Source organism: Ictalurus punctatus, chromosome 1, assembly GCF_001660625.3.
Source record: "Ictalurus punctatus breed USDA103 chromosome 1, Coco_2.0, whole genome shotgun sequence".
Lineage (NCBI taxonomy): Eukaryota > Metazoa > Chordata > Actinopteri > Siluriformes > Ictaluridae > Ictalurus > Ictalurus punctatus.
This window is the reverse complement of record NC_030416.2, coordinates 11,632,837-11,646,685: the sequence shown is the minus strand read 5'-3', so window position 1 is coordinate 11,646,685 and position 13,849 is coordinate 11,632,837. Positions and strand designations below refer to the sequence as shown.

General features: G+C 40.4%; 1 protein-coding gene across 1 annotated transcript in view; it reads right to left on the bottom strand.

Annotated features, from left to right (window-relative positions):
- LOC124625945 (natural killer cells antigen CD94) overlaps positions 1-3,313 on the bottom strand; it is a 28,158-nt gene extending 24,845 nt beyond the window's left edge. The window contains exon 1 of the mRNA XM_017470282.3: positions 3,116-3,313. Within this exon, the coding sequence (XP_017325771.1) occupies positions 3,116-3,218 (103 nt within the window). The 5' untranslated portion in view covers positions 3,219-3,313. The remainder of the gene's footprint in view (positions 1-3,115) is intronic.
- Positions 3,314-13,849: the final 10,536 nt, after the last annotated feature.

Here is a 13,849-nt window from a genome sequence, read left to right as displayed (position 1 = left end):
AGCCTGATTGCCCACTCCAGGGGGGTTGCAATGCTGGGGTGTCCACCTTCTCTCTGTCTGACAGCTGCGACTGTCCCAGCCACAGAGCCCACTTGCCCATCACTGCCAGTCTAATCCAATGCTGCGACCACAGCTCTGGAACACACCCCTAGATGTTCTCTGGCTGAGATCTGCAATAACACAGCTTTCTTCCCAGAGAGCCAGGTTTGGTGTAACAGTATCCATTTGCCTCCCCATTTCCTCTATGAGCTCCACTTGATAAGCAGTGAGGAAAGACATGGCATTAAGAGCCCTCACTGTCAAGCCTGAAGATCAGTAGATTTTCTGTAAAACCAAGGCTGTTAAGCACTCAGTACGTCCTGGCAACAAAGTTGAGGTGGAAGAAAACGATGCCTTGTGGTTAGGGTGGAGATGATGAGCCACTGACAGCTCAACTGGAGGGGGATTTGACATCCCTAAGTCCTCCATATTGTGGATGTCCAGCTTAGAAAAGCTTGTGAAAAAGGTTTATCCCAAAAAAGTTTCATATCTGAATTGCACACAGGGAATGTGGGAATGAGCTGTGACCAGGGAAGATTTCTCTCCATTCCCTGGCCCACCTGCTGCGACCGCCAAGCAATAGTTTTGCCGCTGCCATCCAGTACATTTCAATAAGGTCAAACTCTGCCTGAACTGGGGAGGGAGACCCCTCCCTTAATGCACTGACTGGCCGATAGAAATTTGTCAGGAGGATCACATCGTCTTCACCCTCCTCGCCTTCCTCATCTAATAGACCACTGAAAAAAAATCTAATGAAAAACATGACAAGGCTTTTTGGACCTTTGTATGTTGGAAAATTGTTTAGAAACAATTTAATTATTTAAATCATATATACTAATATGACTAATAATTTGGTTTACTTTCCATCCATCCATCCATTTTCTATACCGCTTATCCTACAAGGTCATGGGGAACCTGGAGCCTATCCCAGGGAGCATAGGGCAAAAGGTGGGGTACACCCTGGACAGGGTGACAATCCATCACAGGGCAGAATCACATACACATTCACACACTATGGACACTTTGGACACACCAATCAGCCTACCATGCATGTCTTTGGACTGGGGGAGGAAACCCCCCGCAGCATGTGGAGAACATGCAAACTCTGCCCACACAGGGTTGCAGTGGGAATCGAGCCCCCAACCCTGGCGGTCTGAAGTGAACGTGTTAACCTCTAAGCCACCATGCGCCCTACTTCTATTTTTTGAGATATAATGAAACATTGACATATACCTTTCATACAACTTTTAAAAAAAAAATGTGAGAGTATGCCATCTACCGGCCTACAGTTACACTCAGTGCTCAAAGTGAGCCAGTACTCACTGGTACACAGTACTAGCACTTATACATTTTACTCTTTGGCGTACCATGACTTTTTCTTGCATGCCGGCACTTCTCAAAAGCTGCCGGTCCTCTTTTCTGCCTATCTCCATAACAGGTTCTGGGCAATTCATAATTACCCTACATAAACTACATTACCCAGGGGGCACTATGTGGTGCTCACCTGTTCCCGTTCTCTTGACAAGTCTCAATTAATTTTTTTAGGTTTCTTTTTAAAATTCAAGATAAATAATGTTAATGTTCATCTATCGTTATGTAATATAACGTTAATGCTAATCTAAGTAACCTAACAATAATGCTAATTAACATTAATGCCAATCATGTTGACCTGGCTCCAAAGGAGCACAAAGTGAACACGTGAGTCAGACAATGAGTACATTTACATGCACATCAAATTCCGTTTAAAGTCTATATTCTGGTTGCACCCACATTCCGAATATGATGTTTATATGCATACAGGCATCAAAATATTCCTGTATTCTTGCTTGTTGTAAGTATGCCTGAGTTGCCAATCTTAAATAGGTAACTTACAGCTAAGCATCTGTTAACACCCACAATTCGAACTGAGCATGCGCATATATCTCCTTTAATTGGATTATCTGAATAAGGTATTTACATGCAACAAAATTATGATAAACACACACACACATACAGAACATATTAATAACAAAACTAATAAGTATATAGTATTATACAAGTATCATGCAGATATTGCATTATTATATTATTACATTATTACAGTAACATACATATATTATTACATTCTTAAATTATTAATTATTATATAAGTTTTGTTCTATATTATAAAATTAATAGTTTGGCAAGTGGTCGTGAACTTCAGCGATATCTCCTAGTATCTTTTATTCACTGAAGAAATTCAGAAAGTAATACTTAATGATTAGCCATTACTGGCCGACACACACGCCAACATGTAAATAAGGGGAGAACTGGCATTTTTTCCCACTTCAAACACTGGATTGCAAACATTTAATTGCCTTGTATATTAGACAATGTAGGGGAATATATATTGTGTGATAAACTCTATATAAAGTCTACTTTCATGAAAAAATAGTTTTTTAATATTATGATTATACGTGATTAAATATTAGTATTTTTAAAATACACGTATATATAAGTGCAATGGGAAGAGTAATACAACACGTTACTACAAAACACTGCATGAACTAATAAGGAATGTCAACAGCACAAACGTCTTGGCTCTGAAGGTCAGGCAGCAGGACATTCATTTCAATGTGAAACTAATAGTTTTGCTTTGGCAACTTGAATCTTTATACCTAATGCTTTCAAAGCCTCGGCAGTTTCAAGTAGAATGCATCTGCCATGTTTCTTTGCACCTTTTATATAAACGAATTCAGTTTCTACTTATTAATTTAGATTTAGACATCTTCCATGTACAGTATATGTTTTTGGTGCTAGTTCTGTGAAAAATCAAAGGGGAGTATGATTTGTCTGTGCATCAGATTTTGGTACAACAATGGGGTTAAAGGAAAAAACCTTCAGGGCTATATACCTGAATGCGCAATGCCAGGCCTGAATGCGTGATGCCCCTGGACAAAAAGTCAGGCATGGCAAAGGTACAAGCAGAAGAATTTATTTGGAAATTTGCTAAGGTTTAAGTGTAAGTAGCTTATCAGTTTCCAAATACCCATTTGGAGAAGACACAATGCTATCAATGCAAACTCTTTTTTAGGTTTTCTTAATTTTTTTTTTTTACCTTTTGTTCCTTCCATGTTGCCTTTCTCTGTATCCTTATCGTCTGGTACTTCTGCTGGAATGAGCTCTTTCATCTCTACCTTAGTCATATTCTCTCCGTCCATGGTCTCTCACTTTCTGTGCTGATCTTGTTTTGTTTTCTTGACCAAACCCCTTACTGTCCGAAGGCAGAAAAAAAAGACTTACATAACAGAGACTTATATAACTTATATAATCAGGGGCAGACCTGGCACAAGGCACGTAGAATTTCCTGAAATGTATTCTTGGCATGGTTTCACCGATTTTTTGAAGAATCCCCCTGAGATGCTTTTTAAACAGTATTAAAGGACCTCCCACTTATGCTGGACACTTGTTGACTGCTTTTCAGAATATTTTGCTCCAAGTCATCCCTTTAAAAATATTTTTTTGTAAATAAAATGATAGTTTTCTAATGAAAGAAATGAATATGTTGGCATAATTATATCTTTGTCTACAACACCGATTTCAAACATTCAACCATACACTTTCAGATCAAAAGGTTTTGAAGATCATGAGAAACATTTTATTCTCCAAGTGTCTCCAAACATTTGACTGGTAGTTTTTTATATTCTATTAGTTCACGCTCATCCCATGTCTTGCTGTCTTCACACTTCCTCATAATACATTTATACTAACACGCCATTAACACAACACAGCCACCTCTCTCTTTATTTCATGACTTTTGTCAGCTATTGTCAGTACTTCTTCTAAAAAACAAAGTTTCCGAATTGCACTGTTTAGTCTGGCAAGGATTACTGTAACACAATGTGGTGTCCTAGGGTGCCCTAAATATCAATTTGTCAACAGGGTCATATATTTAATGAGTCTTTATTGGTCACATATACATTAGAGCACAGTCAAATTCTTTTCTTCGCATACCCCAGCATGCCAGGAAGCTGGGGTCAGAGCGCAGGGTCAGTCATGATACAGTGCCCCTGGAGCAGAGAGGGTTAAGGGCCTTGCTCAAGGACCCAACAGTGGCAGCTTGGCAGTGCTGGGGCTTGAACTCCCGTCCTTCCGATCAGTAACCCAGAACATTAACCACCAAGCCACTTAAAAATTAAATCTGTCTCGATTTCCCCTCGAGCTAGTGCTGTAGCATGCAGCGTGCTCAGAAACCCGAAGCGCGAGCTCGTGGATGGCATCCATTTGCCTGAGCCTCATGGATGCCTCATTGACCCTCATTAAGAACGCGAGCTCGTTACGAACGCGAGCTCATTACAAACACACGCTTTTAGGTCTTCAGTGACAATGACTTTGTTTACTTTCGACACATGCTTTTGTTATGGTTTATGTCCTGTATTGTCATTGGTTGTTTCCCTGTATGTGTCACCATTGTTTTCATCTGTCTTGTGTTTCACCCAAATTATGTTTGTCATTTAAACCCTTCGTGTCTCTTTGCACTTGGCCAAGTGTTAAGCGTTATCACCATACCAAGCGTTTGTACCCTGTTCCTCGTTTTAATTCATGTTCTTTGATCTTATTTCTGATTTCTTGTTCTTGATTCTTGCCTTGCCTTGTTTATGCCTGTTTGCTGATCGCCTGACCCACTGCCTGTTTTTGACCACGTTACTGTCTTATGATTTGGATTTGTCTACCTGTCTCTCTTTATTAAAAGCTCTCATCTGCACTTGCATCCGTCCTAGTCTTCATTACGTGAAATATGTGACAAAATCCTCAAAGTTGTAAAAAGTATATTAATTTTTATAGTCTGTGTGTGTGTGTTTCTCTCTCTCTCTCTCTCTCTCTCTCTGTCTCTCTCTCGATTGTATATATAAAATATGTTTACATCTCTTCCAGTAAATAATATATAGAGAAAATATCACAAATATTTTTAAAGGGCTAGTCGTTATCTTAATCAACTGGTGCCCCCAGTTGGCTGGTGCCCACTCATCCAATCCCATATATGTCAAGTTTCGAATTAGACACAAACTCCATAACAGGAAGCTTTCAAAGTTTAAAGAGGCAGAAACATAACCAACATATGTAGGCTCCCTCTGTCCTGAGTAAAAATGTTGTTGCAAAATGCTGTACATTTGATTTCTAAAACAAATTGAAAATATTGTGTATATTTATGATTGTTGGCAACCGTTGTATGATGAATTGTTGAAAATGTACAAAATAAAATTTGTTGAAGGATTACCAAAGACTCTGAATGATGATGCTCTGTTTCCGGCCAACCCGGTTAATTTGTTAATCCTCGATGATCTAAAGAAAGAGCCCAGCGGGAGCAACGAAGTGGAGAAGGTCTTTACCCAATTTGTACATCATAGAAAACACAAACTATCTAATGTTGTTTAAAGATCCCCGAGATGCTAATCAAGTCAGTGTTCTAAGAAGACAAATGTATCCCGGCAACACAAAATTTTTTATGGAATGTTATCAAGACGCAACCAGCAAGCCTTTCGGGTATCTGCTGATTGATTATAAAACAAAAACACCTGAACACTATCGGCTCAGAACAGATTTACTTGCGCCACACCCTGTGGTATATCTCCAGAAAAGAAGATAGCGAAATGTCTGCCAGACTTTGTAGAAACCTGCCGCTTTTAAAAATATTATTAAAAGCATCACCCAAACAAAGCCGGATTATTTTACAAACTGCCACAGACGAGCTCATTGCGACATTGTGTGAAGTAGCTCTTAATGTTCTCTACGGTAATATACCTCTCACATCTCAACAATACCAGAAGCTCAGAAAAAGGAAAAGCGTAATCAAATTTGTAGCGGATAAGACTGTTGGTGTTAAAAGAAAGAGACGTGTAATAAATCAACAGGGGGGGGGGGTTTCTTCTACCGCTCTTCAGCGTGGCTATTCCTTTCATCTCCAGCCTGATTGCATCTAGATAACAGAGGTAATGGAGTACGCAGAGAAAATGTTTTTAGTCCCGCAGCACCAGTTGGACAAACTACAGCCCGGGACAGCACGCGAATCTATTCAGCAAATCGTGGAGAATGATTTGGACATAGCTATAAGAAATATCTTACATCGCTCTGACTTGGACAGTTATGAAAAAGCGAAGCTGTACACAAACGTTTTACAGCACTTTTTAACAGTCGCTAGACAAGGGGACCGTGAAAACAGTACATTAACATTGACACCTATGCAGACTGAGCATCCTGAACAAGAAAAGCCGTCTGCGCCGCCCGGCGTAAACAACCACGACGCTTTAGATAACGTAGCGGCGGATATTTTGAAGAAAATTCCGCAGAGGAGTGTAAAAAAACGCTCGCTACATTTTAGATAAAATGTCTAAAATGAAAGATGTCACATCTTGGGACGATTCAGGAGAGTTTGTGTTTAACGGTAGAACTATTCCTGGCTCACATATGCTCGATTTAGTTAAAGGCATCACGGCTCCGCAAAAGATTTCTGATGCCCGAAGACCTGTCGGTTGGCTCGAATTTCTGGAGGCTTTTGCTACTTTAAACATACCATACTCAACTGTGCCAAACCATTCTGTCAGACACGCATTTAACTCTTTCAAAACTAAATCGACTTCGCCTATAACCAACTCGTCTAAGAAGCGTAAAAAACAGAAAATACTTCTTGACCCGAGGCAGTGGCTACGTTTTTAATTCACGAGTTTTCTATTCTTTATGATCTTGTTATTATCTGTATTGCTGTATGTGGTGTATGTATAATAATAATAATAATAATAATAATAATAATAATAATAATAATAATGAGTCAGAAAAAGAAGAAATCTCTTTTCTTTGTTTTTATTGAAAAAATGTAGTGTTAGACATTAACATTTCACCTGTCTGGACCCAACGAATACATCTGAAAACATTTTCATTACAAAGACCTTTTTTTAGTTTTGGTTTTTTCATAAATGCTGACACCATCTTGTCATTTTTAATAAAATCGCCAGTATACATCTTCAACACGGTTTATCACTCTAGAATTGCGGTTTAGAAAGTTTTTGATATTCTGTGGAAAACGATTGTCATCTAGTTTATTACCAAAGCTGTCAAAAAAACAACCCACGCTGACCTCGTTTATGTAGATGGCTAGCCAGTGTTTACCCGGGAGTCCTGAAGGATGCGTGTTGATTATCACCATGGATGGTAATTTTCTTAAGGGGGCTTTTGGTAGGTGGTCACACGGTAGTATGCCGAGAAAATGGGTATTACACGAGATCTTATCCATTATAGCCGTAAACTGGATGTTGTCCATTTTGCCTATTAATAGTAATCAACCAGGATCTGTCTGCGATTTGACACTTCGATCATACTGTCAAATATGGCATAAACAATTAAGTTGATCGCTCGGGGTAGAGGTTGTCTAAAACCTGCTTCTAGCCTAATGTTCCCAGACTTGATAAGCGACACGTGTCGACTGCAGTCTTCGTCCGGCGTGAGATTAAACGCATAAAGGGTATACCCATGCAGAAAATCCTCCCAATCAATAGCTAGAGGTTGATTTTTAAGATGCTTTCCAGAAGCCAGCGCTAACTGGTAAAATTCGCGTACCGCAGAGCCACATCCATATTCAGGCTGCAGGTTTAGCGGGGTGCTGTTGGCCGTCCAGATAAACTGCCAAAAATTCTAGGTCTTAGTTTTTAAAGGCGAACGGATTTTTATTATACGAGCCTGTAAACGCATCATTATCAACCATAGCCAGGACAACGGATTTTGGTAGAGTTCCTAAGAACAAGTTTTCTTGATTACAAACACGTGAGCCTACAGGGATTGAGAAGTTTTTCACACACACCCTGTCCATGGGGTATTTGGCTGGCGTCGAGAGCAATGCTTGCGCGTGCCCCAATCTCACACCTGGTGATACCGACACTTTTTTCACAAACAGTGAAGCTGTTTAGTTTATAGGCCACAGCGTCGCTCCTCATCAAACAGAATTCATCTTTCGCCCTCGTCATGCGAATTTTAATGTACACGCCGTTAAGCATTAGTTTTTCTTGAAAGAATATGTCACTTTGAATGGGGGCCAGTAGTTCAACAACGTTGCTGGCGTTGGTAAATGCAGCTCGTTTGGTCAAACCCCTATTACCACCATGTCCATGTGACCGGCAGTGTCTTTGTAAAAGAGCCCCGCTGAGAACAGCGTTTCAAGAGCGTCTTTACCATAATTGGTGAGACACTCTATCATGCATCGATAAGGATATGTGTTGGAACTTTGTGATATGAGACGGTCTCCAAGCGACACGTCCACTTGTGAAAATATCGTAGATCCGGCATAGTTAATAAGTCCCACTGGGGCTCCATCTGCTATGTCTGTGCCGTCTGCATTAGTGATTTTGAGACGCAGAAAACAGGGTGCTGTTAAGGTCCACATAATCCTCTCCAGTCCCCTCTATAAAAAAAAAAACTCCAGAGCCGATGTTTCTGATATTGCTGACAACGGTGGTACTTCTGTATATGTATTTTTTTCAATAACGGTTTGTGTTAATGGTACTGTGAATAGGTCCAGCTCGGTTTTTAAGCATTCTTCTGACATATTGTGTAGTAAAGACATGGTCTGAAATATCGTTTTAACACAGGTCTTTGGTCTTTCTGCTGTAGAGCTGGTTGGTGTCTTCCTGTGCTTGCGTTTTACAACTGACGATTTCTTGGTGTTATGTTTTCTTTTCTTCATCGTTTGGCCACTCCTCCGAGCCCCTGGCGGTTTAGATGCTCTTCTGCGAGCCATCACCATTAGTCCGGATCCATCCAGAGTGTTATTATTGTTGTTATTATTAAACGTATGCAATAATACATTGATAACAACATCGCTTAGTATGTTTTTTGCTGCTGATTTAAGATGTGGTTTGGCTATGCTAAAACCGCGTTTTAGCAAAGGAATGGCCATTCTAAAGAGACCTCTAAACACACCCCCTAACCCGGCTCCGTACATAACTCCGCCCCCTGCATAACCGGGGAGCCCATTCCCCGCTTGATTCTGGTCATATTGGACATAACGCAGAGGGTCTGTGTGTTGATTGTTGAAATATGACATTATTATTATTATTATTTTAAACAAATTGTCTCATAGGCCTAAAATGCAGCTTGGCACACACCTTCCCGTAACTGAAGCGCACGTCTCGATTTTGATCGTCTTTCACCTGTATGGTTATCTCACTGACGGACGATTTATTAACCGATACGTAGTGTGGTTTGTCGTAGCTAACACTAACATTCTTGTGATTCTCCCCCTCTATATGTACACATCTCAGTAGCGGCACGTAGAAATCCCCCACGGTCTGGTATTCTATGATATCGGTATAAATATACATACTGTAAAACCCCGCATTAATGTCAGCCTGAAAAGGCGCATAATTCATGCCAGATCTTTCAACAGCATGGTCCGTAGTTTCAATAGCAACTCCCGGTTTTAATCCTAAAATATTGGCCACCTTTCCATAAAATGTCAGCGATGTCTTCGGAGGGCCTTTGAGAAAAAAATTATTTTTAACATGGTCATACCCGAGACTCGCACGTTGTGTCAGAGTCGCGTTGATCTCCCTGATCAAAAAAACGACGTCGTCATAATATCCAGTCTTTAACCTGTAAAATGCGTTTGATATACTGCCTTCAATATTATATTCGGTGACCCGATTCTCAGTCTTCGTTGTTTCACCATAGTTGAAAATGAACGTAGCATTTTCCTCATTAAATGTGTACCACGACAGCAGATATTCAAATCGATTAACCCGACTTGCCAGTCTCCTTTTAGATTGATAGTTTTCGATAATCGAGTTGTATAACACGATATACTATTTTCCTGACAAACAGTCCTTGAGGCATTACAGGGAAGCGTTACATAAAAACCACCAGCAGTCATGGTTGGTTTTTTACATGAATGTGTGCCATCTACGAGGTTTCGTCTGTTTTTATGGGATTCTGTACATCGACCAATTCTTTCTGGTCGATCCACGATGCGAATTTTGAGGGCCATCCGAGCCATCTAACCAAAACCATTGTTTTTCGACCTTGTTTCTTCTTGTCTAAAATTTTTTCCACTTTAAATGTTTTGTTTTTGTTCACAAATATTTTTTGTAATTCCTCTTCATAAAAAACACCATCGATGACATCGCCGTCATAATCCCACAACCTATAGACGGGACGTTCGCGTGATATGCATTCTGTTATAGTGAAGAACTCGTGTGTGTAGTTTTCTTTATAACCTTTTGTGAACGGACCTCTTACTTTAGAAATTCTAACAATGTCGCCAACTTTACATTTAAATTCAGGGGTTACACCGGGGCGTCTTTAGATCCATATAGGTTTTTATACACGGCAGATTCATTTTCTTTGGACACATCTATAGGTCTCATCTTAATGCTCCTGTGATAGCTGGCATTGTATCCGTCCGTGATGTCTTGTAGAATATCAATATAGCGTTTGGAGTTTGTAGCAGTTAAATATCTCCACATCCTCCCTTTTAAGGTTCTATTAAACCGCTCGACGATGCACGCTTTTAAATCGGTGGCTGTTGCAAAATGTTGTTTGTTGTACTTTTTTGTCATGCTTTGAAAATGTTTATTTAAAAAATTATTTCCCATTATCTGTCTGTAGTTTACGGGGCACCCTGCCCTCATCCAGTATAGATTGGAAAGCTTTAGACACCTGGACGCCGGATTTATTTTTTAAAACACGAGCCCACGCATATTTACTAAACATGTCTATGCACGTCAACAGAAAATTAACGTTGTCGTTTTCCTTGGCGTATGCAGACATATCGACCAGATCTGCCTGAAACTGCATATCAATACCATAAACAAAAACACGATTTCTTTTGTATTTTAGCGGTGCCGTTCTGTGTAGCGTGTAAGCATCCTCGCCGGCAAGCCAATCCGAAACTTGTTTATCCGTTAAACGAACCCCTGTTTCTTTTCAAACACTGTCTTTTAAACGTTTTTTTTTTTTTTTTTTTACCACCAAAAGACCCCGCATTTGAAGGTGTGTAATAGACTTTTTTTCAGGTCTGCTGTCCTGTCTCCTGACATGTCGACACTTTAACAAGCACAAAAGAATAACACAGATGGCCTTAAACGTCTTGGTATTTATTTCAGTAAAAGATCATAAACGTTATCATACATCATCATTGAGGGAGTGTAGGAATTTTATACACATCACAGTGTTTTTGTCAACCACATACGCTATAAATGCGTCGATTATTTCACAGACATCTGTCTGGTCATTTCTCGACAGCAGAATTTCACACACATCATACACATATGTACACATACATAAAATGTCTGCAATTCTAATACGTCTGCCACATTCAGTCACAAGATCTAGTATTTTTGTGATAGAAACCAAAATCGGTTCGCATGCGTTAATACACATATGTACCCAAGCAGTCCAATCACACACCGTACCTCGCACAAGACACATCTGATTCACGAGATTTGTTAGACGTCTCGGGTCAACATCGCATCCGTTTACAGCTACGGATACACCAACACAGTCCGTAAGGCATTTGTACAACAGACTGGACATCTCACACCCAATACGGCGTTTAAGCAGACTCTTTGCTAATCCTGTAGCGCTGCACACATCCCCCATCTCAAACGGTTGGTATGACCCCCTTCCAGCTGTCCACGGCGTCGTAGACGATCTGCTCGCTGCTGACATCCACAAGTTTCTCTCTGCCCTCGTTAAGCCTTTGCACGATGTACACATCGTCCCGCAGCTCGTGTAGAACGGCATTCACCGATCCTTGAATTCTCTGAGGGTTAACCCTCAAACCAAACCGACTCAAGGCTTGAGATGAAATGTTTAAGCCCAGGCTTGAGCAGATCACGCGAGAGTTCCTCAAAGTATTTGTCAAAGAAATACGCGTCAGGTTCGAAGAGACAAGAGTGTCTAAACTGACTCGGATGATCCACTTCGCACCCCAAACAGAGATCTTTCAGTTTTTTATTGATAACATGCGCCAGAAGGACCACGACTGTCGCTTTTAGAATCTTGAACGCGTCAGATCGAATACAGCCGTCTGTGTCATCAACACCGATGTAGGCAGAGGCGCCAGTTAAAGAGCCGCTGATTCCGTACGGAGTTGTGACGAAATTTAGGTTATGATATCCTAATTCCTTGCAGAAATTATCCAACTACTTGTTGTCGTATGTTTGCGAAGTGGCTTCTAGCGTTGTCGCGTTGTCGTCAGGCAGAGCCGGCGCTGTCTCCGGGGTGTTGCTGTAGCAGGCGTATGTAGAATCTTGAGACATCTTCGTAATATGTGTTTGACTGTGACACAGGCCACCCCGTTTTAATCATCACAGCATGAGGGTGGTCTTAAGAGAGGATCTCCGGCTTGGTAACGCCCTGCGCGGGGTTAAACGACAGCTCCTTTACAACCTCATCACCGACACGAAGAATTTTTGACAAACTAATACATTGTTGTTTTTTTCTTGGAGCAAAAGTTAACTCCTCAATCTTTTCATCAGCACCTCCTATAGATGTGATGCAGAACCGTCTTCTAGAGATATTAAGAGTTAGCGGTGTAGCTATTGCAGCAGTTAGTTGCAGACTGTCTTCTGTGTTTAACCATAACGTCTTAACAAGCTATTTAAAGACCCATTAAAAAACCGATAGACACTCATTATCATAAACAATCTGTAGGATCACACCACGACCCCCGTCATAAAAAAAACTCTTTGGTCAGGAAGAAACAAAGGGCCAAACAAAGGGCACTCCTAGAGAAACGCAGGCCTGACAAGGACGAGGCCATAAATTAACCCTCTAGTTCTACCGCCGTGATTGACATTTTTACAGAACGTACTGGCTAGGATGAAAACACCCGTATGGGTGTGTTTAGAGACAGAGAGAGAGAGAGAGAGAGAGAGAGAGAGAGATGCCTGTCTGAAAACACGTATGTGTGGGCGGGGTTTAGCGAGAGTGAGGTGTCTCAGTTTAACTTCATTACTGCTTAACACAGCGACTTGAAGACATCTCTGCAAAAAAAACTTATCTCCTAGTTTAAACATCTTTTAACCAGCACTTTAACATTTTTACCTCGTAAGGATCTTTGTTTAGAAGTCATGTAATATGCGCTATTCTTTTTAAACAGCTCATTTAACCATTTTTACCTCCTAAAGTTTTTATGTGTTTTTTTTGGAAGCCTAGTAATACGGATTCTTTTTAAACAGCTCTTTTAATCATTTTTACATCCTAAAGGTTTGTGTTTAGAATGTATGTAATACAAACGATTATTTTAAACAGATTCTTTTTTTTTAAATAGACGCTCTATCTCCTAAACTTTTTATTCAAATGTAAACCGGGATCCCTAAAAACATAATCAACAATTGTTTTCATTTATTTCACAAAACAAATATTCTACTCATATATGTACACATTCAAACATCATGCTTTTCTAACAGTGTGTTTACACAAACGAAATGACGCCACACAGTAACACAAACACATCCCCATATTAAAAACATTATTTCTTTTCAGACGTATTTCACCCCACCAAAAACCAATCTCATGAACATAAACACCTTTTGTTGGGAGGAGGGCTATTCCCCCCACACACACCTCTCCACAACACCCCCAGACACAAAGGAGCCAGATTGACCAGCTGATACACGCCATAGGGTTACCCCCCTCACCACCCCTATAGACCTGACAGTCAGGGATGCACAGAGGGTCATAAATTATCAAACACACTACTTTGATTGACAGTTTGACAGAAAGTGTATGATATAACTACTTAGCACTTGTGAGCTCCTCCACCACTGTTTTATATGAACAGCAAACAGAAGAGAGCCCCAGG